This window comes from Barbus barbus, assembly GCF_936440315.1.
Source record: "Barbus barbus genome assembly, chromosome: 5".
Classification (NCBI taxonomy): domain Eukaryota; kingdom Metazoa; phylum Chordata; class Actinopteri; order Cypriniformes; family Cyprinidae; genus Barbus; species Barbus barbus.
This window is the reverse complement of record NC_136733.1, coordinates 28,661,020-28,688,297: the sequence shown is the minus strand read 5'-3', so window position 1 is coordinate 28,688,297 and position 27,278 is coordinate 28,661,020. Positions and strand designations below refer to the sequence as shown.

The following is a 27,278-nucleotide window of genomic DNA, read 5'->3' as shown; positions in this document are numbered from 1 at the left end:
AGTGAGTCATTGCGATTGCACCGAATCATTTAAACGTTTGATTCATTCAGGAACGAAACACCTTCATGTTGCTCAGAGACGCAAAACAGTGCTGTGGCTGTGTTTGGAACGATTTTTGTTGGCGAAATAGAGCAAAAAACAGGCAATATGGTGTCTAAAATGTAAGTCTCTTAATTAACTTCTTGTGTATTGAACTGTTGTAAAAATCAATATCACATTTGTAATTATGGTAATTTTTGGAGAAAAACGGCACTCTTAAGCCCTATTCGCACGGGATTAGTATTATCTGGGGACCATGTGTGATTTTGAAATTACTCCCCCACGTCTGAATTTCGTGTGGTGCATTCGTACGGGATAAGCGAAGCCTGTGATTTTACTCGAAATTACTGACTTCCCGGATACCCAGATGTTAATGCTTTGAGAGTCCCGTTCTATGGCCCAATTAGATGGATTTTAAAAAGTTTTGTGCCCCGTGTCATTTACATTTCACCAGGTTAAAATAATATCTCAAGCTTTATGCTTGATTTATTTCTAATACATTAAACCTTTTCAGCTTTCTCTTTCTGCAAATTGTATGGTGTAGCGATATGACAACACCCAAAATACAATCAAACACTCCATCACAGCCCCATTCTTCGTGAAAGATGGATAAAAAGACGCACAGGAAACAAAAACCTTGAAAAATTATATACGACCCGCCAAATGCTGGCCAAATCAGAGTGCAAGAGTGTAGTATACAACCCTGCGAATTTCCTTGAGTGGCTCAGCCGCAGCCTGGGATTAAGCCCAATCAAATTTTTCTGGAGAAACCTGAAAATGTGCGTCTGCCCCCCTTCCAACATGACAGAGCTTGAGAGGTGAAGAGACGAGGAGAAGAATGGCAGATAATTGCCAAATGATGATGATCAAAGCTTGTATCATAAACAAAAATATTTGAGGCTGTAATTGGTGCCAAAGGTGCTTCAACAAATTTAAATTAATAAAAATAATTAATTTGATCCATTTTGGAATAAGGCTGTAACAACAAAATGTGGAAAAAGTGAAGCACTGTGAATAATTTCCAGATGCACTATACACCACTCATTCACACAGTGACACAGAAACATGCAGGCTTATTAGCGACATGCACTGATCGGCTGTTGTCACATTTATTTCTGTTGTGTGATTGGCTGTCAATAAACTACACTTTCTGATGGCTTGATGTCTTTATAGTATTTGCATACGTTGCTGTTCTACAGAACTAAATACTCTCAGTATTTAAAGTACTCAAAGTCTCAGTAATTTGAAAAGAGTGAGAAAAAGATATTCTTTACATTTTAAAGTATTATATCCCTGGTGGTAATTATTTTATTGAGATGTCTTTCAAAAAGATGAAGGGCTGAACTTGCTCAGCACTTTTAGATGCTCACACACATACTGTTACAACTCTGCCCGGGAGCACGGAGACACGGAGACCAGGAGACGAGGAATTCACAAACACAAGAATCTTTAATCCAACTAGGAGCATGGGAGGCACAGGAAACACATCACGGACAGGGAAGACAATTCAACGACCGACAAAACTAACTGAAAGGACTGGGGCTTATAAACACAGGATAACGAGGGACCTAAGGAGACACACCTGGGATCAAATTAACAATTAACATGAGGGAGAAACTGGGTCACAGAACACATGGGGAGCAAAACACAACAAAAACAGGTCCAAGATCCTGACATATCGCCCCCCTCCCGGAAGGTGCGTCCTCGCACCGTAGAAACATCCAAAGGGGAGGGGCGGGTGGGAACTAGGGAGGCGGTTCAGGAGGAGGACGGATACCCGGGAGGGGGCCGGCAGACAGAGGCCAAGGCGGTGACGAAGGAGGGAGGAGCCAGGGAAGAGACAGGAGGGACCCGGAGCAGGAGGCGCTCAGCTGGACCCAGGCCACAGCCGTGACGATGGCCCAAGGTGGAGCCGACGGAGGGAGGAGCCATGGAGGAGGGATGGCCGCCGACTCCAGGGGGCCGAGCAACGGCGGCGGAGCAGGTGGTGGAGGAGCCCGAGGCGGAGACGGAGAGCCAACGAGCCAGGGTGATGCCGAGGATCCGGGGGGACAGGGTGGAGCCGAGGGCTCTGGTGACCGAGGTGGAGGCGGAGACCCGGAGATCCGCGGCGGAGCCGGAGCGACTGAGGACCAAGGTGGAGCTGGAGGGAGGAAGGAGCCCAACGGAGCCGGTGGGACGGAGCGACGAGGCGCAGCCAGAGGAGAGGAGTCCAGAGGCGATGGCGGGTCGACGCCCGACCAAGGCGGAGCCGGAGGGACGAGGGAGCCCGGTGGAGCTGGTGGATCGAGGAGTGACGGTGGAGGCGAGGGAGCTAGGAGCCGAGGTGGAGCCACTGGGTCTACGGACCGAGGCAGAGTCCGGGCCTCGGAGGCTGGAGGCGGAGGTAAGGGATACTCCAGCCCCGGCAACGCTGGAGGATGGCAGACCCACGGGGCTCGCACCGTACCGATAGAGGGCTGAGGGCGAGCGGGGGGGCTGCCAGACGACAGCGGTGGAGGAGGCAGGAGTGGGTGGGAGGGTGGGGATCTTCGAGGAGCAGGCACTGGAGGGCACGTGCGTGGAGCCGGCACTGGAGGGCACGTGTGTGGAGCCGGCACTGGAGGGCGCTCTGGAAGCGCGGACACTTGGGGGCGCTCGGGAAGAGCTGAGCTGGACGGGACCAGTGGAGACGCAGGAGAGCTGGGCGGGACCAGCGGGGACGCAGGAGAGCTGGGCGGGACCAGCGGGAACTCAGGAGAGCTGGGCGGGACCAGCGGGAACTCAGGAGGGCTGGACGGAACCAGCGGGAACTCAGGAGGGCTGGACGGAACCAGCGGGAACTCAGGAGGGCTGGACGGAACCAGCGGGAACTCAGGAGGGCTGGACGGAACCAGCGGGAACTCAGGAGGGCTGGACGGAACCAGCGGGACTTCAGGACGGCTGGGCGGAACCAGCGGGACTTCAGGACGGCTGGGCGGAACCAGCGGGACCCCAGGAGGGCTGGACGGAACCAGCGGGAACCCAGGAGGGCTGGACGGAACCAGCGGGAACCCAGGAGGGCTGGACGGAACCAGCGGAGACGAAGGTGGGCTGGACGGTACCAGCGGGAACTCAGGACGGCTGGGCGGAACCAGCAGGACTTCAGGACGGCTGGACGGAACCAGCGGAGACGAAGGTGGGCTGGGCGGAACCAGCGGGACTTCAGGACGGCTGGGCGGAACCAGCGGGAACTCAGGACGGCTGGGCGGAACCAGCACGGGAAAGTCGGACGCCCCCTCTCTGTCCAGCAGTCCCAGATTTGTCCTCAGCTCACCCTCAGCCGCGGTGCAGGGGGCGGAGCTCCACTCCGCGCTCACACCGTCCACGGCTTGCTCCCTCGTGATGAACACTGACGCCGGCTCTCGCACCTGGTCTGACGGGTTGGGCTCTACTTCCGGGACGATCATCCGCTCAGTCGCTCGGCTTCGCGCTGGCTCGCAGATCGCGGCAGGAAATGGCTCTCCGTCATCGGTGGGCTCGGGCTGGTGCTCCGCACCGTGGGGAGATGGTGGGCTGGGCTCTGGGTCTGGAGTGGTTCTGGCGAGATCATCCTCTGAGGAGACTGTGAGAGGCGATCCGTTTCTCACCAGAATCCACTCCACAAAAGCGGCGAAATCCTCTCGAGGACCATCTTCGGACGACAGCGCTCTGCACGCGGTGTTCAGGCTTCCATGATAGAAAGAGCAGAGCACGTCGTCCGGGTAGCTGGTGGCGTTAGCTAACATGAGGAACAGTCTTGTATGGTCCTCGAGAGATCGGTCCCCCTGCTCCAGCAGGAGGAGGAGGAATTCGGGCCAGACATAGGGATCCATGGGTCACAACGGAAAGAAAAACACTGGGTAAGACGGAAAACAAAACGGAAGGTAAAAGTAGAGGTATCTGTTTGAGGTCGGTCGTTCTGTTACAACTCTGCCCGGGAGCACGGAGACACGGAGACCAGGAGACGAGGAATTCACAAACACAAGAATCTTTAATCCAACTAGGAGCATGGGAGGCACAGGAAACACATCACGGACAGGGAAGACAATTCAACGACCGACAAAACTAACTGAAAGGACTGGGGCTTATAAACACAGGATAACGAGGGACCTAAGGAGACACACCTGGGATCAAATTAACAATTAACATGAGGGAGAAACTGGGTCACAGAACACATGGGGAGCAAAACACAACAAAAACAGGTCCAAGATCCTGACACATACGCCCACTCATAGCCTACTTCAAATGAATTGACCTCTGCACAGACTGAGGCCCACACTGTAGCTGGCTGGAAGGTACAGGAATAATTTTGGGATCTAACCTTTCCGTGTTGTCATCTCGTCGACAAAGGTGCTTATTCCCATATTTGAATGGTGAATGGTGAAAAATTTTCTCATATTCTTACTCTGGACGTGAATCTTTGTGGCAGCCCTGCTTTGTGCTTCATCCAGTGCCTCACACATGCTTTAATGGGCTCAACAACTACATTGTTGTGTGATGTTTTCATTGACACAGCAACTCAAAAATAGTAATTTAGCCAAATTTTTTCCTCATTCAAAATTAACCTTTTTCACGCTGTTTCTTGTCTTGAGTAACATCTGAAATGCTTTGAAATGCTTGCATCCAAACTTTAGTTGCAACGTCAAACTATTATTATCTTATCAAAAGTTTAAAGTTTTTAACGTGAATGTTTCTTAGTAACATTACATAAATCTATGTGTATTTTGTCCAGAGCCCTCCATCTGGAGGTCTTCACTTGAATGATTTAATCAGGGCCTCTCTGAGGGTGTTCTGTGTCTCTGCCCCCCCTTCGCTGATGACCTATTTGTTTACCCTTTAGTCCTTTCTCTTGGGTCATTATTGCTTTGTTTTTAAACACAACTTACAGACAGCACATACGCCAATGCTGGGTGGATTTTTTTAAATAAGGGGCACATTTATTTAATTGGATCCGAGTGTATGTGTGTGTGACCATAAGCACCAACTTATGTTTCTGCCAGTGAATGCATGCCCACCCTCCATAACACTGCCCTCCCCTCCCATTATTCATTACTTGTGTACACTTAGTTTAGGTTTTTCAAGAGTATGCCTACAGTCTTTCTCCATGCAATAGCGTGCTTGATGAAGAATTCAAGTTTTCAGAATTTGTGTCTCTGGAGAAAAGAAAAACACATGGACTACAAATACATTACCAAGTGTCAAATTGTCGGACATTCAACAGTCATAAATATTGATGTTAAGAGAAAAATGTACAAAGGATGACTTGTAGATGCGAAGGGGGTAAATAATGTTTGTTTGTTTTTTCTGTTTTTCTTATAATTAAGTTAACATTGGTTAACTCTATGTCACATTATTTAGCTGTTGAAACTGGGAGATTCACATTGGAGTCTATTTGGCATGCTTCTGTTTTTCAAAATAAAACCAAATAATCCACAGATAAGATGAAATCAGCAGATGCATAAGTATATTGAATGAAGCCCTTGTGCATTAAGTATAACTGTTTAATCTGAAATAGAGGTTTTCACAGAGAAAATTAACCTGCAATTTTCTGATTTTGAAGCATACTGCCATGTAGTACTCCATGCAATTGCCTAAATATGAGCTACTGATAATGAAAACCGCTCAAACACATAAATTCTCTGAGAGAAAGGTTGCTGAATCTCAAAATATTTTTTTGATTGGTCAAAGTTTTTAGACATGTCACCGCTACATGCACATCGCACCGGCAGCTGCCACTCGACAAGTCACCGCTACATGCGCATGGCACTCGACCGGTCACGTTATATGCGCATGACACTCGACCTGGCGCTCGACCTGTCACCGTTTAGAGGCAGCTGCCACCGCTATATGCAGCTGTCACCGGATTCAAAGCGACTATATGCTCTGCCACTGGACTCCTCAAGGTTAAACACTCTGACCTCGCGACCCGTCACAGCCGTATAAGCCGGTCACGGGATTCATTACAGCTATAAGTAAATGCTCTGAATAATAAATGTTCTGTTGTTGTGTCTTCAATCCTTGTCATTTGACCAAACTTGCTGGAATATCACGTGATGCCTACCTCACCTCTTCTCATGCTCAGCTTGCGCTTCTGTTTAGAGTAAGAGGTGTCAGCAGCAGCAGTTTTAACATTAACTAACATGACATCTGATGCACAGATGCCATTGGCACATGCCGCTATGCTCAGTGACACTTCTGGTGGTGTTTCTGGTTTTCACTGGCATGTGTCAGTGGACAGTGGTATTTGTCACTGAAACCTGTGACACATGTCAATGGACTGCGTCCAGTGTCACTGACATTGCTGTGGTGCATGTCGCTATGTGGCATCTGCGGTAACTGACACCTGCCGCTGGGTGCCACTGCATAATGTAGATTGCGTAACATACACACTTAACGACAGAACGATATAATTAATCAAAAGTATGTTGCTGTCAAACATACGATTTATTACATCGCGGGGTTGAGTGCCATGCGCATATAACGCTGACAGGTCGAGTGCCAGACGGATTTAGCAGTGACAGGTCAAGCGCCAGGTCGAGTTCAATGTGCATATAACAGTAACAGGCCAAGTGCCATGCACATATGGCCGTGCCGGGTCGAGTGCCATGTGCGTATGGCCGTGCTGGGTTGAGTGCAATGCGCATATAATGGTAACAGGCCGAGTGCCATGTATGTATGGCCGTACCGGGTCGAGTGGCATGCGCATGTAGCGGTGACATGTCGAGTGGCATATGTACGGTGGCCGAGAGAGCTCAACGTGCTACAAACAGAAAAAACACCTGCAAATTAAGAAAACAACTTCATCAATTTGACAACATGCGCGCTGCAAATGCTCACGACACAAATAAAGAAACATGCTGCAAATACTCCCAACACAAACAAATAAAGAAACGCGCTGCAAATACAAAAAACACCTGCAAATTAAGAAAACAACTTCATCAATTTGACAACACACGCACTGCTCACAACGCAACCAAATAACGAAACGTGCTGCAAATATTAAAAAAACACCTGCATATTAAGAAAACAACTTCATCAATTTGACAACACACGCGCTGCAAATGCTCACAACGCAACCAAATAAAGAAATGCGCTGCAAATAGAAAAAAACACCTGCAAATTAAGAAAACAACTTCATCAATTTGACAACACACGCACTGGAAATGCTCACAATGCAACCAAATAAAGAAACGTGCTGCAAAATAAAATTCTTTATTTGTTTGTGTTGTGTGCATTTGCAGCACTTGTGCGGGTCAAACTGATGAAGATGTTTTCTTGATTTGCTTGATTTTGCCACCGTACATATGCCCGTGGCATGGAAATATTTTACTCGTTGCTTTTTTGTTGGTTGTTATGGGATCTGTGCCTATGTGTGACTCTCCAGGAAGTTGTTTTTCAGCGAGTGCGGATGAAGTGACAAATCTGAGTTGTTAGTTTAACCCGAGGCCATTAAATCACCTCTGCATCTAATCACCTCTTGAAACATCACAGGACACACGTGCAAACACACAGTCACCTCACCTGCAAACCCGTTACATTTCTCTCACCGCCTTATGAAGGAACCTAAAAACTTTCTCGAGTTGTTCACGTATAAGGGAATGATGGATCTGTGGTTAAGAATGTAGTCCAGTGAGGTTCTTAAAACCTCAAAGAAGGTTGGGATAATTCAGAATAATTTTTATTTTATTTTTGTGTCTAAATCTCTTTTTTTATTTGGGATGCAATCCTTCAAGGCTTTTTATTTATTTATGGGTCATTCCTGGGAAAACAACCATCTACCTTCTGCTCATGTGTCCCTGATAAAAACAAATATGATAACAAATGTAACATTTATCATAATTATTACATTTCATTGGACTGAAGCTAAAAATACACTAATTGTGTCTACTATCTCATTATTTTTATTGAAAACAATTAGGTCCCACTTTATATTGTGTCCCTAATACCTGTGTACTTACATAGTAACTAGATGTGTACGTAGTATGTAACCACAGTGTAAGTATACATTGGTACATAGTATATACAGCTGTAATATTTCTGTAACTACACACATGTAACAACCCTCAAAATGGTATGTGTGTACAAATGTGTAACAGGACATTGTTAACAACACTTTTTTCACTTCACTAAGTACTCGTGTAACAGGAATTATATAGCTACATTTTGTAACAACAGTATGTTTAAGAGTAACAATTATGGGTAGGTTTAGGGATATGTAAAGTGGGAGGAGTTGGATCTGGAGTTGGTGCACCTCTGTAATACCAGTGTACTTACATGGTAAATCCTCAGGAACTGTCCACTTAATATAAAGTGTAACATTCTGGACACCAACCACAATTTATATGTAAAGCCTAACTTACTAGCCGCTGCTGTGTAACATCAAAGTAATTACATGGTAAATCCATAGGAATTTTTGATTTTTTTGGTTTTTTTTTATCTTTCAAATTACCAAGATTTTAACGTTACATTTAAAACATTTTAAATAACAAGTTAAAATAAAACTTTTGAAAAAGAATACATAAGTTATAAAAATATTTGAATATATACATATTTTTAAAAGCGGAATCTGGGCGCAAACTACATTTTTACCTAAAGTGAAAAAGTGAAGTGACATACGGCCAAGTATGGTGACCCATACTTGGAATTTGTGCTCTGCATTTAACCCATCCAACGTGCACACACACAGCAGTGAACACACACACACCGTGAACACACACCTGGAGCAGTGGGCAGCCATTAATGCTGCGGCGCCCGGGGAGCAGTTGGGGGTTCGGTGCCTTGCTCAAGGGCACCTCAGTCATGGTATTGAGGGTGGAGAGAGCGCTGGACATTCACTCCCCCCACCTACAATCCCTGCCGGCCCGAGACTCGAACCCGCAACCTTTGGATTACGAGTCCGACTCTCTAACCATTAGGCCACGACTTCCCCACCTCAGACCTCGCATGCGTTTTCTTCATGTCAGTTGCGGCAAGCTCAAAAGTGACCATGCAAAAGATCAGCAAGGTGTGGGATTCTTTTGAGTTAACGTTAGACGAAAACGGAAAAGTTGTGTGTAAACTGTGTAATGTCAGATTGGCTTGCAATAACTTTACTGGAGCGATGCGTAACCACATTCAATACAGGCACGTATGCGCTAGCTTGGAGGCTAGCCAAAGCCAGCAAATGTCAATCATGTCATACACTCAGTGGTGGAAATGGCTGAACTTTTCTGGGGGGACTCTATCTTGGAGGGGGAGGGGGGGGTTAACAATGGTAATTTTAGATTTCCTTTCGGATGTATTTAATCATAAAACCATTTATTAACAACTTATGTCATATTTTCTCTAAACCTTCTTGTACATTAAGACAATGCATTGTCTTAATGCAATTCTGCCCAAATTAAAGATATGTTGTGTTTGAATTTGTACATCTTATAATTATTATTAATGACCTCTTGTGTTTAATAAAAAAAATATTTAAAAAAACATTGATTAGTGAAATGAACGAATGATTTGATAAAATATTAGAATTAGAAATATTAGAATTAGATTGTCTCTCATTGGCCTGATTAGCTAAGCCCTCAAAACACGTCTTATTTAGCTGTACAGTATTGCATGATTTGTAGATTATATTTAATAGTTTACACTTTGCAAAAACGTTTTCAATTAGTTTTAAAAGGTAACATTACTTTCTTAAGGAATCTGCACTTACGTTTCTTTTCAGGAGCACTAGTGCTTCTACTTAAAATAAATAAATAAATAAATTAGGAACACCTTCTGATCAATGACAGAAATTAACCTTACTATTATAAGGTGATTTTTGACTCCTTAAAGCATTTTTTTAACCTTTGTAATGCCATTTTTAACTTTATTAAATATATGTCATATGTTGTGCCAAAAATAGATTTATTAACTTTTTGTAAAAAAAAAAATATTAATTAAACAATAAATTCATTTAAAATAATAAGATACAATCAGGAAGTCCTGAAATCAGCATCAACAATTAATCTTTGCACGGAACAGAAGAGCACAAATGTGGAATATTTACAGACTTTTTTTTTACGGGACTCAATAAAATAAAAACAATGTTATTGAATATAGAAACATTAAACAATTAAAATTTATACTTTAAAAATGAAACTCCCAGTAGGTGGCAGCAAGTCACTGTCTGTCACTGAATCATTCATCTAATCGATTCGTTCAAACGGCTGATTCATTAAGGAATGAAGCAAGTGATTCTTTATGAATGGGTCATTGAATCATTGACTCACTAGATTTGTTCAAAAACAAAGATTCATTCACAATTGAAACAGCGCTGTGTTTGCTTGGAGATGTGCAGCGGCTCAGCTGTAACTTTATTTAAATCAACAAAATAGTTCTGAACAGACCAGACAAGTGTTCCTAAAATGTAAGTCGCTTTATATTAACTTTTAAATTAAATCAATAATGTATAAATATGTTGTATAAATTCAATTTCACATTTGCAAATATAATCATTAAGTTCATTGCGATCTTACAAACTTCTATTTTAGTGAATGAAGCTCTCTACACTGCACACTGAATCTATTATTTACATCTTCTCTACACTTTGTTTGTTACAATGAATGACAAACTGCAGTCTGCTTTCACGATCTGTGCTGTGAGGAGCAGCATGCGCAGCAATAGAGAAGCATTTCCATTGGCTGCAGTCTGCTCTTGATGGCCAATCAAAGACGGCATTGCCCAGCAAACCATAGACACAAATATCCCGCTACATTTTGTTTAGTCTGCACTGCACTACGGTTTATGCAGACCTGGGATCGCTTTTGTAGGCTTTTGAATGGATATAATATAGAAATCATTTTAATTTTCAAATAAATCTAACCAGTTGAAAATGAAACGCCGCCCCCCCTCGAAATTCACTCCAAGGACCCCCCCCCCCCATTTCCACCACTGTATATATATATATATATATATATATATATATATATATATATATACACGCAGTTTTCTTCTTTTGCCACTTTTTGGGGGTTTCTATCTTTTAGACTAGTCGGATACAAAACTTGCGTGTAAACGACAGTCAAATTAGTCGTAGCGCACATCCCTAGTTGTTACAAGTAGTTACACAAACATTAGAGCTGTAGATACTATGTGGCAATGTGTACTTACAAATGTGTGTGTATCACAAATGCGGGAGTGAGTGCTGTTCTATACACACATGAAACGGTAATTTATGGGACTCACTCCCGCATTTAAATGCGGTTGTCACTCCTGAAACTTGTAGTGTGTACGTGGCCTTTTTCTGATGTGCAGCAAAAGATATTTGAGCTTCACCAATTACTGAAGTGGCTTTAAGAAAAGATCTAGAGAAGTGAAAATTCCCATTTCCACCATCAGGGCAATAATTAAGAATTTCCAATCAACATAAAATGTTATGAAACTGCCTGGAAGAGGACGTGTGTCTATATCGTCCTAATGCGCGGTGAGAAGGAGAGTTTGAGTGGCCAAAGACTCTTCAAGGACCACAGCTGGAGAATTGCAGAAAATAGTTGAGTCTCGTGGGTCATAAAACCTTAAAAAAAAATTGTCAAACAGCACCTACATCACCACATGTTGTTTGGGAGGGTTTCAAGAAAAATTCTCCTAGCTCATCCAAAAACAAACTCCAGCATATTCAGTTATCAGACACGACTGGAACTTCAAATGGGACTGGCTTCTATGGTCAGATGAAACAAAAAAATTAGCTTTTTAGCAGCAAACACTCAAGATGGGTTTGGTGAACACAGGGATAAAAAGTACCCCATGTGTACAATGAAATATACTGCTGTATTTTTAATGTTGTGGGCCTATATTTCTGCTGGAGGTCCTGGACATCTTGTTTAGACACATGGCATCATGGATTCTATCAAATACCAACAGATAAAAAAAATCAATAAGTTCAATTCAATTCAATTCAAGTTTAGAGTTTTGCGACCTTAGGGAGCGGGTTGGATTGTAGCGTGGTAGAAGACAAGTTAGGTACGCAGGAGCTAAACCATTTAGGGCCTTATAGGCAAGTAATAATATTTTGTAAATGATACGGAACTTAATAGGTAGCCAGTGCAGAAACTGTAAAATTGGGGTAATATGATCATATTTTCTTGACCTGGTAATAACTCTAGCCGCTGCATTTTGGACTATCTGTAGCTTGTTTATTGAAGATGCAGGACAACTACCTAGCAGTGCGTTACAATAGTCCAGTCTAGAGGTCATGAATGCATGAACTAGCTTTTCTGCATCAGAAACAGGTAGCATTTTTCGAACCTTGGCAATGGTTCTAAGATGGAAGAATGCTGTTTTTGTAACATGTGAAATGATTTTCAAAGGACAAGTTGCTGTCTAATATAACGCCCAGATTTTTTACTTTAGAGGACGTGACAGTGCATCCGTCTAGTTGCAAAGTGTAATCCAAGAGATTCTGTGTACTGTTTCTTGGTCAATTAAGTAATATCTCTGTCTTATCTGAATTTAATAGGAGGAAATTATTGGTCATCCAATCTTTTACATTTTTTACACAATCTATTAGCTTAGATAGTTTAGAAGTTTCATCTGGTCTTGTTGAGATATATAGTTGAGTATCATCAGCATAACAATGAAAACTAATCCCGTATTTTCTAATAATATTACCAAGAGGCAACATGTATATTGAAAATAGCAGAGGACCTAGGACAGATCCTTGTGGTACTCCATACTTTACTGGTGATAATTGTGATGACTCTCCATTTAAATGAACAAAGTGGCAGCGATCGGACAGGTAGGATCTAAACTATCTTAAAGCCTGCCCTTGAATACCAGTATAGTTTTGTAATCAATCTATGAGTATATCATGGTCTATAGCAGGGGTTCTCAAAGTCTACATTCAAAGGTCCAAATCTGAATTTTCATCAGTGTCAAAGGTCCGGAACAATTGGTTATTACAAAACGTGTTTTTAATAAACATACATAACATATAACAAATAAACACTAATTTAAAAAAAAAAAGGTTCCCTTTGCATTCAAAATACTTTAATAACAAGTGCAAAAGTGGCAAAACAATTAATTTAAGTGTCAGCAGTAGAAGTCGACCTATAATGTTTTTTCTCTGGCCAATGCCGATATTTAGAAATCAGGGCAGCCTATGGCCGATATATGATGCTGATTTTTTGGGCCGATTTTCTCTTTTTTTCCCTTTATATCAAAAGAGAGTTTGCGTAAATGGTATTAGTAATAGTAGTAGTAGTAGCCTAATTCATAGTAATAATACATGGCTCAAAACTTAAGCACCTTCTCAAAACAGTTCTGAAGCATGCTTTTTTGTTTATGTTTGCTGACAGACACCAGTGTTTCCCGCAGACTAGCAAATGCAAGTTGATTCTCTGCCAGCAGGAGGCGCTGTTGGAGCGTGATATATAGCTGTTTCCCCGGTAACGACTGTAATCAAATAAGTGCTACTTTATCAGCCATTACAGGAAAGACCAAATTAAAATTGACATCAAAGCTTTTCTGAAGAAAACGGACGGTTCTTTTAAAAGATACATTCATATCTTTCACAACAAATGTCATGAAGGAAAAGTTTCAATATCTCGCCTGCAATTTCGGACCTTCTCCAAAAAGTCATAAAAAAATAAGAATAAATAAACAAACGATTTACAAGTTTAACGTGCGTTTATCAAAGTAGGAAATATAATTAGTGTTCTTGAAATATGAAATAGAAGCGGGTCTGGATTGAATTCCCTCCGGGTCCGGATCCGGACCGGAGTCCGGACTTTGAGAAGCACTGGTCTATAGTGTCGAACGCAGCACTAAGATCAAGTAATACTAGCAATGAGATGCAGCCTCGATCTGAAGCAAGAAGCAAGTCATTTGTAATTTTAACAAGTGCAGTTTCTGTACTATGGTGAGGCCTGAAATCTGACTGAAATTCTTCATAGAGATCATTTTTTTTGCAAGAAGGAGCACAATTGAGCAGACACAACTTTTTCAAAAATTTTAGACATAAACGGAAGATTTGAAATGGGTCTGTAATTTGCCAGTTCAATAGAATCTAGTTGTGGTTTCTTAATAAGAGGCTTAATAAGTGCCAGCTTGAATGGTTTTGGGACGTGACCTAAAGATAACGAAGAGTTAATAATATTGAGAAGCGGTTCTTCTGCTACAGGTAACAACTCTTTCAGTAGTTTAGTGGGTACAGGATCTAATAAACACGTTGTTGGTTTAGATGCACTGATAAGTTTATTTAGCTCTTCCTGTCCTATTGTTGTAAAGCACTGCAGTTTTTCTTTGGGTGCGATGAATGAAGCTGAAATACTAGACGCAGTAGAATCTACATTTGTTATTGTATTTCTGATGTTATCTATTTTATCAGTAAAGAAATTCATAAAGTCATTACTATTAAACTGTGAGGGAATATCTAGCCACTGTGCTAAATAAGAACCTTGGATTGTTTTGGTTATTATCTATGAGTTTGCGGATATGCTCTGCCCTGGCAGCTTTTAGAGCCTGTCTATAGCTGGACATACTGTTTTTCCACGCAATTCTAAAAACTTCCAAGTTAGTTTTTCTCCATTTGCGCTCAAGAGTACGAGTTTCTTTCTTGAGAGAATGGGTGTAACTGTTGTACCATGGCGCAGTACGTTTTTCTCTAACCTTTTTCAATTTGAGGGGGGCAACAGCTTCTAATGTATTAGAGAAGATAGTGCCCATGTTGCTAGTCATTTCGTCTAGTTCATGTGTATTTATGGGTACACAAAGCAGTTGAGATAAATCAGGCAGGTTATTTGTGAATCTGTCTTTGGTGGATGGAACAATAGTTCTGCCCGGACAATAACGCGGAGCCATATAGTTAATATCAGTAATACGCAGCATGCACGATACAAGGAAATGATCAGTAACATCATCACTTTGAGGTACGATATCTATATCGGTAAGATAAATTCCATGCAATATAATTAAATCTAGCGTATGATTAAAACGATGAGTGGGTCCGGTGACGTTTTGCTTGACTCCAAATGAGTTTATTAGGTCAGTAAACGCAAGTCCTAACGCATCATTTGTATTATCAACGTGAATGTTAAAATCTCAGACAATTAGCAGTTTATCAACATTAACCAATAGATCTGAGAGGAAATCTGCAAATTCTTTTAGGAAATCTGTATATGGCCCTGGCGGTCTATACACAGTAGCCAGAGCAAGAGATAGGAGAGATTTCTTTTGCATATCTAACAGTGTAACATTAAGCAGAAGTATTTCGAATGAGTTAAACCTCCTGTATCCTGTTTTCTGAGTAACATTGAGAATATCACTATATATTGTTGCAACACTGCTGCTGTCAGTCCTCTGTCGTGTGTCGTGTGTTCCCGCCTCGTGTGTCCATATTTGGTTTGTTTCCTGTCCTTGTTAAATGTAATCATTAGTTAATTCTTGTCCAGCTGTGTTTGTCTCGTTATCTATGATTTACCTGTGTATTTATAGTCCTGTCTGTTGAGTTAGCTTTCGTTTTGGTCTTCTCGTTACTCCCCGGTGTTTGATGTCTGCCTTGCCTTGCCCTGCCCTGATGTCTTCATTAAAGACTATGATTTGAGTTTACATCCTCGTCTTCGTGTTCCTTGTTCCTCCCTCGTTTGTGCACCGTGACAGCCGCCACGACCAGTATGACGGGGCTCATGTTTATAACAGTAGCTTGGTGGAGTAGACTCATTTAGATTTAGAGTTTCAGTCAGGCAGAGTACATCAAAATTATTATCTGTGATCATTTAATTTACAATAACTGCTTTGGGTGCGAGTGATCTAATGTTTAGGAGCGCAAGCTTTAAAAATTGTTTTTGTTCATTTATTTTGCGTTTTTCTGGTTTAATCACGATCAGATTTTTTCTAGATCCTGCATTAAATTTATATTTTGACCTCGCTATTCGGGGAACAGACACCGTCTGTATAGATTGGACAACGCAAGTACTTCTGTCTTTTAAGTGAGAACAAAAGTCATCATAGCAGTTATTTGAGAGTTGGCTTACTAGTCAGATGGAGCGTAACGTCCTGGAGATGTTGTCTGACAGGAGTTCTGCTCCGACTCTGCTGGGGTGCAGGCCATCAGCACGGAAAAGCCTAGGACGCTCCCAGAAAAGATTCCAATTATTATTATTATAATTATTATATGAGCAGTTTCTGTTCTTTACACCATGATAATAACCATTCGTTTAAAGCAAACAGTCTACTGAACCTTTCGTTTCCTCGTCGATACGTGGGAAGCGGTCCTGACACGATGATCGTCGTCGCGGGCGATGTGCTGCGTACCGTCTCGATCAGGCTCCTGAAGTCCCTCTTCAGTGTCTCCGTCTGCCGCAGCTTGGTGTCGTTAACCCCGCGTGCAGCACAACAGCACCGATGCTCTCATCGCCCTTCAAGATCGCGGGTATCTGCGCAGAAACATCGAGCACCGGGGAAACAGTGAGTGTGCACTTTACCTTCAGCTAACGTAGCACGGAGTCTCCGACAATCACAGCGTCGCATTCCGTCTCGCGGAGGGGAGCGAAGTGGTTCCGGGTGGAGATCTCCGAGACCGGAGGGGGAGAGGTCATCGCCTGGGGCCTGGCTCGCGTCTTCCGCTGATGGTACACCCAGGGTCCGTGGCGTTCCAGCGCCAGAGTGAAGGACATCTGGGAAGATCGCGTCCTGGGTGCACGGGGTCTGTGCAGAGAAACACACGGAGTAGAGGTGGTGGGAGTGTTAGCAGCGTGCTGTATACTTACCCCGGACTTGTGAGCGTCAGCCCAGCTCTCCGCTCTCTCAGCTGGGCCTGCTTCTCCACCAGGTCGAATGCAGCTCAAACGTGTCCTCACCTGCACTCAAAGGTAGACACAAATCCGCCATTTAAGCAAGTAACAGTGAAACAATGGTAATGTGTGTGAATAGAGTATTAGCAATCTAAGCGAGATTAGAGGCAGCCACGCTGCCGATGCTAACGGGCTATAAGCTAATAGCAGACATGAGAAATCAAAATAAAACTAGTGATAACAAGGCGCTCTGATTGGTTTTATTTTAGAATGCTATAGGGGATATATTCACACGTTATAGAAACGAAAATGATAGTGTAAAAAATTGTTTTTAAGATAGAAAATAGACGATAAAGAATGAACTTGATGGAGCTCAAACTCAAAACACGCAGTCACAAATCAGCGCATGCGCTGCTGACACAGTGACTGACTGTGTTAGAAATCTTATAATGGCCCATGTTTGGATCTTCCAACCGGACAATAATCCAAACACAAACCTCAAAAACAACACAAAAATGGGTCACTGAGCACAAAACCAAGCTTCTGCTATGGCCATTCCAGTCCTCTTACCTGAACCCTATAGAAAATGAGTGAGAAGCACCAACATGGAGCTGGGAATCTAAATGGTCTGGAGTGATTCTGGATGAAGGAATGGTCTCTGATCTCTTGTCAGGTGTTCTCTAACCTCATCAGGTATTATAGGAGAAAATGTAGAGCTGTTAAACTGGCAAATGGAGGTTTCAAGACGTATTGAATAAAAGGGTGCCGTTAATTGTGGCCAATGTGTATTAGAGAAAAATATGTATTTCATAATGATATTTCCCCCCATTTTAAATTCTTATTATCCAACGAAATGTTAGATTTTTGTGAATTATTTAAATAAAAGATCAAAAGGATTAACAATGCAGAATAATTTCCACAGCCTTCTTTGATCATATTTACTAAGGGTGCCAATATTTTTGGCCATTACTGTAATACTACTAACCATTTTCTGCATCACTATTAAAGAGACCCGAATGATGTAATTTCTGGTAAATGATGTCACATATGTGTGGAGACTAAATTAGAATAGTTAGTGTGATAGGGTTGAGTTCAGGGACATAACTTTAAAGTCTGTTTTTTTTTTTAAAACAAAAATCTAGTTTTTTTTTTTTAGAAAAATATTTTTCACAAGAAAGGAATACAAAATAAATGCTTATAATATTGCCAAAAATCACAGACACTATGCACATTTTGTTAATAATTTTCTAAGCACAAACTCAGTGACGTTCCTCAGGGTCATGACAAAATGCTTGGTTTAAAACAAATATAAGACGTTATTTTATGCTAAAAATATTAAAATGCAATAAATTGTTTATTCATTAATAATGGGCATATTGTGGAAAGCTTCTAACAATTCATTTTGGTGAACCATCAAAGAGAGAACCTCTATGGGACTGAAATATTACAGAATCTCAGGATGACCTTTATATTTTATTTATTTCTTTTTTTTATTTACTTGTTTTTTTGTTTTGTTTTTTTGTCCTGAGAAACTTCCCTTTGAATTTTAAATTCAGGAATTTAAATGGCATCCTCAGTTTAATCCTAATTTGTGCACAACTCTGCCGCTATGTTTTACATGTACTGAATATTTGTTAAATGGACAGTTCACCCAAATATTAACATTGTCACCACTTTGTGTGATATTCATTCTTCAGTGGACTGCATACATGTAGCATACGAATGCATACCTGAAGACCTCAAAATTATTTTAGCGCATTTTAATGTAATGAAATCAGGCTGACCCTACCATACATCATTTATAAATGTACAACTTAATATAATACTTGCATACCATGTGAGTTTCTTAATTTACTTGAATAAATTTAAATGTTACCACATGAAACCGTTGATGTTACCTGACAAAAAAGCTGTCATTTTTATTAGTAGAATATCCAACCAGGTTGTAGAGACCAGGTTGTCAAGCTCCAAAAAAAAAAAACATAAAAGAACAATAAAAGCATCATAAAAGTAGTTATTATGACCTGTGTGCTATATTTAAAGTCTTCTAAAGACATACAATAGATTTTTGTGTAGAACAGAAATTTAAAGTTGTTATTCACTGAAAATTTAGTCTTAAACCTTGCTGGACAGCTTTGGTCACTGTTCCCTGCCTTATGGAAAGAACATCTTGAACATCCTGCTAGTATCAACTTATTTTAATTTATTTGTTTGTTCCACAGAAGAAACAAAGTCGTATGTATTTTTTTAAAGATATGAGGGCGAGTAAATTATTTTGACAGAAATTTCAGAATTTTCATTTTGGTTGAACATTTGGGAAAGAAAGAAAGAAAGAAAGAAAGAAAGAAAGAAAGAAAGAAAGAAAGAAAGAAAAGGAAAGAAACAGAGAAAGAAATGAACAATTTGAATCTCTTTTGGTGCTGATGAAATATGCTTATGCCTACGTTTCACTTTGCTTAGTATTTCACTATAAAGAAAAAAATATTCATTCATGTGAGAGTGTATGATTTCATTATTTCTTTAGCTGGTGCCGTGATACATAATAAAACAGGAACAGAAGTTTAGCGCAAAATAGACAGAGAAAAAGAAAGGGAGGGAGCGAAGGGAAAGAGAGGGCATGTGAGTGTTTGTTATGATTCTTATGATTTATGCGTGTTCGTCCTTGTGTGTAACCTTGACATCTCATGTCACTGAGTATAGTTATGTCTGTACTCTGTGTCCAATCAACTTCTTGGTTGTGGTGCAGTTGTCTTAACACACACACACACACACAAACACACACACACACACACACAAACTTGTCCCTGCTCAGTCTTAACTTCATACTCCCTTGCCTCTACCTTCATCAGTAATAACACACACAGACACTCTCTCTGTGTTATATTTAGGTGTCATTAACACCCCAGCCAAAATGTGAGCTCCGTTCACAAAAGCTGATGAGGCCGAGAACCACAATACCTTAAAAATCTACATTTCATCAGTATCACTGACAATGATGTGATGAACATCATTTACTTAACCTCATGTTGTTCCAAACCCTTCTCTCTACTGTGGAACACAGTAAGAATATATTTCAAAGAATGTTTCAGTTGTACAGTGAAAGTGGCAGTGGTGAATGAAGTACAAAAATCAAGTATTTTAGTACAGATATGTTTAAATAAACTTTACTCCAGTAAAGTGTGAAAAACTCCTTTTCAACTTTACTTGAGTGAAAGTATTTTTAATATACTTAAAATTGTTTATTTTGTCATTTTAAATAGGCCTACACTTCTTATATAATTTAATTTAAATTATATATTTTATATAATCCTAATGGTCAAAATACCTGGGCTTTTCTCAAAATAACCACTAAATGAAGTCAAGATACATTTTTGTTGTTGCTATGGACTACATTGACAAGAGTGATGTAGAAATATTCACTGTGAAGCTTACACTGCATGTATCTGAGAGAAAGTGATCTAATTTTCAGCAGTAAGAAAAAAACGTGTTTGAAAGCTTGTTGTTTTGCAAAACATCAGTTATATATGAGAATAAGGCCTGTTGTTAGGGATTACTGTCAGTCCTGTGTTGTGTTTTTCTTCCTATGTGGTCCACGTGACCCCGTTTTTCTCCCGTGTTTCATTGTTCCCATAGTTGGTTCTTCCTGTTCCATTTCCCATTGAGTTTCATTTGATCCACCTGTGTTCCCCTAATTATCCTCGTTCCCTTCCTGTTACATATGCTGCCTTCACTTGCTAGCGGAATTATCGTAAATACGAGTTTCCTAATCGGAAATTGGACGTGAATGGCCTTCCGGAAATTCAGAAATAATTTTGATACCAGAGTTTCTGAGTTGGGCGTGTCATAAACTTTAAACATGGTGGAGGGGACAACCACTGCTGCTGTCAATGCTGTTCTCACAACAACTACATCCTTTGTCTTGTCGAAAGTAGTGTATTTATAGGCTAGATATGAACGATCATTCGAAGCATATTGTATGTTTTATAAGCAGTGAAATAAACATGTATTTGACCGAAATTCCAGAATTGTCAGTAAACTGCATGTATAGCGCGGTGAATGTTTATATGATTGTCAACCAATGGGATGCTATATTTGATTCTTTCCGACATTAAAGCACTTGAATAAGACAAGCTCTTAATCACGACTTCTTAAGTGGGAAATAGGAAATTTCCAATATCACGTGAAGGCAGCATTAAGCCCAGTGTTTTCCTGTGTCTAGCGTCTGGTGTTAACGTCATTTTGTGTCTCCTGCGTTCTCTATGTTCCCTGCTTTTGAATTATTAAAGCTGGTTAAATTGAAGCTCCTACGTCGTCTCGCTCCTCTCCTTAGAAGAGTGACAATTACTTGTTATTTAAGGAATTTCTAATTATATTTTGAAATTAAAGATATAATGATTTTTTTTTCAAACCTAGTCTGTGTGGTTATCATGTTCTGAACATCCCATCATCTGTTTTTCCATCAAGTGTAAAATATATTGGTGGTTGAATAAAAATAATTGGACATTATATAAAAAAATAAAAAAATAAATAAATCTCGCATTAGCATCAGCTAGCATCAGCTAACAATATTTTCTGATTTTCAGCATGGCTTTGAATAAACATTCGTATTTATAAACTGTTATTTAAGCTTGTCTTTTTCATTTTAAGCTAAAACTGCTTATACTTTAACTTTGCTCTGAAGTTATTTAAAGCAAATGGCTTTGTCAGAGTGGTGGCATTTTACTCCACCTGTGGGAAATACCCCGGTACAAATTTAGCCCATTTTTTTGTTAAAACAAATCGAATAAAATGAAAACTCTGGACATTTTGCATACTTGGTTTATAATTTATGTAATTCTCACTGCAAACAAGGATAACTATTCTAGACACATTTAACTTGTGATTCACATAAAAAAATTATATAGTCTTTAAGGGTGTCAGGGTTCTGTCACTTCGGTCTAGTTTATTCATGGTTTTGTGACGGAGCCCTGACGCTCCCTTCTTGTCTTGTTTTCTGGTGAGCGCGCGGCTTCGAGTGTGCTCGAGCTGCGCGCTCTCTTGTCTGCGTGCTCTCTGTTTCATGTTGGGGCGTGGTGTTCGGATCCCGGCACTCCTGTCTTGTTCAGACTCTGTTCTGGTTTCGTGTCGGGGTTCGGACACTCACACTTCAGGTTTGTTCTTGCTGGGGAGCGTGCGATTTCGAGTTCGCTCGGGCCGTGCACTCCTCTGTCCTCTGTGTGTGTGTGTGTGTGTTTTGTTCGGCACGCGGTTCGGTTTAGGGTTAGAGGCTTATGAGTCTTCTCATTAGCTGCATGTTCGTGTCCTGTTTTGCACATGGCTAGTGATTTGTTTTGCTGTCCATGTGCTTGTGTTTTTGTTTTGTGTGAGCACATGGCTTGTCTTGTTTGGTTCTATGTGCCATGTGCTCATGTCTATTGTCTTGACCCCACCCACCTTGTCTCCTAATTATTGGTTAATTTGCCCCACCTGTTACCTCATTACCCTCTTCATTTGCTCCCTTTATAATCTCCTTGTGTTTGCAGTCCTGGGCCAGTTCGTCGTCGTAATTTCCCCTGTCGTGTGCTGATCCTGCCTTGCCTTGTCGTGCCCTGCCCTGCCCTGCCCTGCCTTGCCAAGCCTGCCAGCTGTCCTGTTTTTCCCCTACGGGGTAGTTTTGGTTGGGTTTTTTTTTTTTATTATTAATGAAGCCCATTCTCTGCAGTACTGAGTCCTCGCCTCATCCCTTCTCCCCACAACCCTGACAAAGGGGGGCATTTTTACCCACTCTAACCATGAATTATGATGAATTGTCAAGTAGCCAGCACTAGTGGATCCAGAAACATATATGTAAATGAATAACATTTTAATAAGCAGCAGGGGGAACGAACGGGCTTGTGTTATGTTAATTTGTGTTATTTTGTTCTTTGACCTAAAACACAGACATTGATGTGGCCTCCGCATTCATTTCAGTGGGTTTAAACAGATCGCTCTTTACATTAGATTTTAGTTCACAAACAACTGACAACTTTGACTTAAATATGATTTTCAGTTACAATAGTTAATCGTAAAATTCAACATTAGTAACTTTGTTTTCACGGCATCAGTCGCACGGGCATTCAGGGGATCCCCGGTTCTTGTCAGACTTGTGAATACAGTTCACCAGAGACTCGCTCTGAATGGATCATTCAGACCGCTGCAAAATGAATGGGCTCCAAAACTTTGTAAAAAAAATTGTACGTTCATTGTATAGACAAAACCGTTTTTCAAAAAATTCCTTTAATGTAAATTATTTATGGGCAAAATATGTCTGATAATATGGCATGTTATCTGTATGCTATTGTCACTAATGTAAACCTAACTTATTATTGGGACATGTTAAAATAACATTTATGGAACAGAGTGCTGGAACCAGAGGGATGACAAATGCAAGCCTCACACCAGTTGAAGGAGCATGGGAAATAATCGCAAACCTGACAGAGGCACGAAGCATGGCAATAAATTTACTTAGCAACGTGCTCCCGTTTTGGTATTTAAAAAATGTCATTTGAGTGTTGTTAAGCTATCAAGTTATGTCTAATCTTCAGTAATGAGAAAGACTAAAGAACTTGTTAGTGGAAATAGTAAGTGAGAGCAAACCAACACCGTTTGAGTCCTGTGTGAGAGCGTGTGTTGTGTGACTGCTCTGGCTCAGAACCTCAGTGCGACTGTATTTTTAGCCCTTGTGACCTTCTTAAACATGGCATTGCATGAGGTCAAAGCAATAGTTGCCATAATGCTGATAGTGAGAGACATCCAGACCCTGTGATTTATATAGCTTATTTGGAAAGTTCCACAGCTGGCAGGTCAGTAGTGTAAGAGACCCAAACAACCAAAACACCTCCCAAGAATGCCAGGACTCCCATACATCATTGGAGCGATATTTTACCCATATCCAGGCCTCGCTGGAATCCGCACAGAAAACAGTAGTTTTCTGGAAAATTCCAGTGCTGTTATTTACAAAAGTACCTATACATGCTTGTTCGTTTATTCATTATTTAGTTATAATAAATTTAGTTATAAAGAAGAAACACTATCTCACGACCAATTTGTACATATTTTACGAGGTGGCTAATTCGTATGACCTCACTCGTACGATTTTGTATGATTTGTCTAAACTCCAGTGATGGGTAGGTTTACGGGCGGGGTTAGGTGTGTAGGTCATTCGTACAAATTCATACGAATTGGCAACTCATAAAAATACGTACGATTTAGCAAAAATTGTATGAATTTGTACAAATTAGCCACCTCGTAAAGTATGTACGAATTGCTGTGAGAAAAACAAACTAAGCAAGCCAGCAAATTAATAAAATATTTTAAAAACCACATATCATACAGACACTTCACATTTAATGGTATTTTATTATTTTTATTGCATTTAACATAGTATACTTTCAATAAAACATTTGCAATGGGCTTTAAAACTGTTTTTATGCACGTTTTAGCCTGAGTTTTTGTTGCATTTACACACTTTTGACCAGCAGGCGAAAAATAATGCATTTTATTTATTTCCTGCTATTATTATAGCTGAGACGGACATCTTTCCTTCATCGATCACTGCAAACAAGGATAACTATTCTAATTTAGACACATTTAACTTGTGATTCAAATTTAAAAAAAAATATATATACATATACAGTCCTTAAGGGGGGGCCTTTTTATCCACCCTAACAATTAATTATTTTGAATTGTCAAGAAGCCAGCATTAGTGGATCCAGATACATATATGTAATGTGTGTTGACAAAAAATACAAAAACAGACGTCACACAGGGCTAGATGAATAACATTTTAATAAGCAGCGGGGGACATAGCATACAGAAGACTATTGTATTTGTAGACTATTGCTATTGTAATTTTAAATAATTAGTGACAATAGCATACAGATAATCTTTTGTCATCAAGTACACAGATCGTTAGACTCTCAGAAATGTCATGAACCAGCAGCACCCAACTGTGTGTATGTAAGAAAAAAAAAAGAGGTGAAAACAGAGAGAGAAAAGAGAAAAACAAAGGTGACAATGAGATTTCTTTTTTATGTAGGTCTGGTCTGTCACAATGTATTGCCTGATTCTGAGTCCTCTATTTTTTATTTAATTTCTTTTGCTCTTTCTTTTACAAAAAGTTATTATAATGTACATCGTTTGACCACTTTTTCTAGACAGCCAAGAAAATATCAGAAATATGCCCTTGTCCTAATCACAGTCATTTCGTTCACTTTTCCTTTCTCACTGTGTGTGGTGACAGAATTGGCCACCATCATCAGAACAGAATAATCATGCTGAATGACTCTCTTTAACTCAGAATCTTTCCATCATTCCCTAAGGAACAAAGCAGTTATTACCCTTCATTAGGGACCTGGCACTTGCATTAGGATAATGTCACCTCAACTTACCACCATCATTTGACCCAATGACACACACACCAGCTTTCAGTTGTGCATTTTCATAGGGAACGTTATCACTGAGTGCTGGACCTGCAAATTACATTTCTAATTTAGCAGCTGCACACTGGACAACCGATGTAAAACTTAAAAAGGCCGGAATTCAGCTACAACCTACACTATTTTTATTCTGCTCAATCATCTGAATGTACAAATGTGCACCCATTATGCCCACATTTCGGTGTTTGTTTGGATGAAAGCTGGTATGCATGTTCTGTTCAAATTACTGATAATGGACCTAATATTTTTCTTCACAATTGACATTACAATGGAAGGACAAGTAACAAGTTTGCAGTGTATTTATTTTCCCCTGCAGATATAACAGAGAACAGATCATTTATGTCAGTGTTTTGTCGTGCCATTAGTTAATGCTGTGTTTTTATTTTTAGGTTTGATGGAGGGAGGAGTGACATTTTCCCAATGGAGTTTTTCCTTCCTCCACAAAGGATGTGCCTAATCTGCTCTGATGAAGCATCTGGATGTCACTATGGAGCCCTCACTTGTGGAAGCTGCAAAGTGTTCTTTAAGAGAGCTGCTGAGGGTAACAAACACACTCATTATAACTAAAGTCTGGCTTCGGATTGCATTAACGGCTACATATATTCACCATATGTGAGGAGGACCGTTATAACTTTAATTAGAACTTTTAATTGCAGCTATAAACTGTCATTAAAGCTGCATTAAAAGCTGCCATAGAATGAATATACTCCTGACCATGTCCAGTATAGATTTTATTGTTAATAAATCATATCACTTAAAATTGCAACAATTGGCACATCACACACAGGTTTTTGGGAATTCAGTAAAAGAGAGAAAATAAAAAGAGAGCAAGTATGCGACACTTTGAATGAATGAATGAATGAACCTTTGTGACACATACTTTCCTTATTATGTAATCCAAAATGAAATAGAAATCCAATAGAAGCCTAGAAATTACAGACTTGGCTGTGAGGTGTGTGAAGACTCGCCATAAATGATTAGTAATCAGTATAGCTGCGTTTCCACAGTCGGGCCAGAAGTTCTGGTGCGCTTCACTAAAACCTGCCCTTTACATGCCTCTCTGGAACAACGTCATTCAACCCCGTCATTTCCCCTACAAAAAGAAGTTATCAGAAAACTAATCAGAAATAAATCACTGGAACTAGAAAGATCACAAAACGAACATGATAAAAGTGGCCGTTTGTTTGCATTTTATGTTGTTTACTTAAAGATTTAAATCCAAAAGCATTGGTGTTTTACCAGTTTTACAATAATAAGTGATACACTGATCATAATGAATTAATTTGGTATTTACCATTATTTCACCATAAAAATGTGACATGCATATTCAGTCGCGTCTGTTTCTGTTTATTTTTAGTCACCGTATACAACACATTTAGAAAGAATGATCATTTCTATTATTTTTCCATAAAAAAAATAGCAGAGGGAGCTCCTGAACAAAAACTATGATTATGATACACTTAATGACATACGAGTCTTACTGACAGATAAAATATGTTACTAAATAAATACACGATTGTGATAGCCTATATGATTTGTCTGATTTCTTCAAGCTGTCATATTTACTATGTTTGCTATGGTAATGGCTAGCGTGCATAGTCTTTTGCAGTGCTTATAAATATTTCTGCCTTGTATGGTGATCATAATCCACATTGGATCTCAAACAGAAATTATTTCAAACACTCGCTGCTGTCGGAAAGTGAGTTTTGAGCTAAACATTTTTTAAAGTTTTTAATGCTGGTGTAATGCTCTTCAGATGCGGAGAAACTCCACCTTTGTTCATAACCACTCCTTAAGCCCGAGCTGGCCCACTTTGGCCCAAGGTTTTTGGCAGGCCAAAAAACCCTGACCGTTGGCCCAGAGGAAGCCCCGACGAGGCATGATCAAGCCCTGGAAGTGACAGTGGAAATGCGACTGGCCCTTGCACACGCTTTTGGCCCGACAGTGGAAACGCAGCTAGTGAGACCCAAACGCTTAGCTCAAAGTGACCCAAGCATAGATTTCAGCATTATTCATGTCTCTTATTCATTTTTTC

The 27,278-nt window shown here is 40.5% G+C and overlaps 1 protein-coding gene across 1 annotated transcript in view; it reads left to right on the top strand.

Annotated features, from left to right (window-relative positions):
• LOC306870164 (androgen receptor-like) overlaps positions 1 to 27,278 on the top strand; it is a 95,126-nt gene that overhangs the window by 27,335 nt on the left and 40,513 nt on the right. Inside the window, exon 2 of the mRNA XM_079417272.1 lies at positions 25,633 to 25,784. Within this exon, the coding sequence (XP_079273398.1) occupies positions 25,633 to 25,784 (152 nt within the window). The remainder of the gene's footprint in view (positions 1 to 25,632; positions 25,785 to 27,278) is intronic.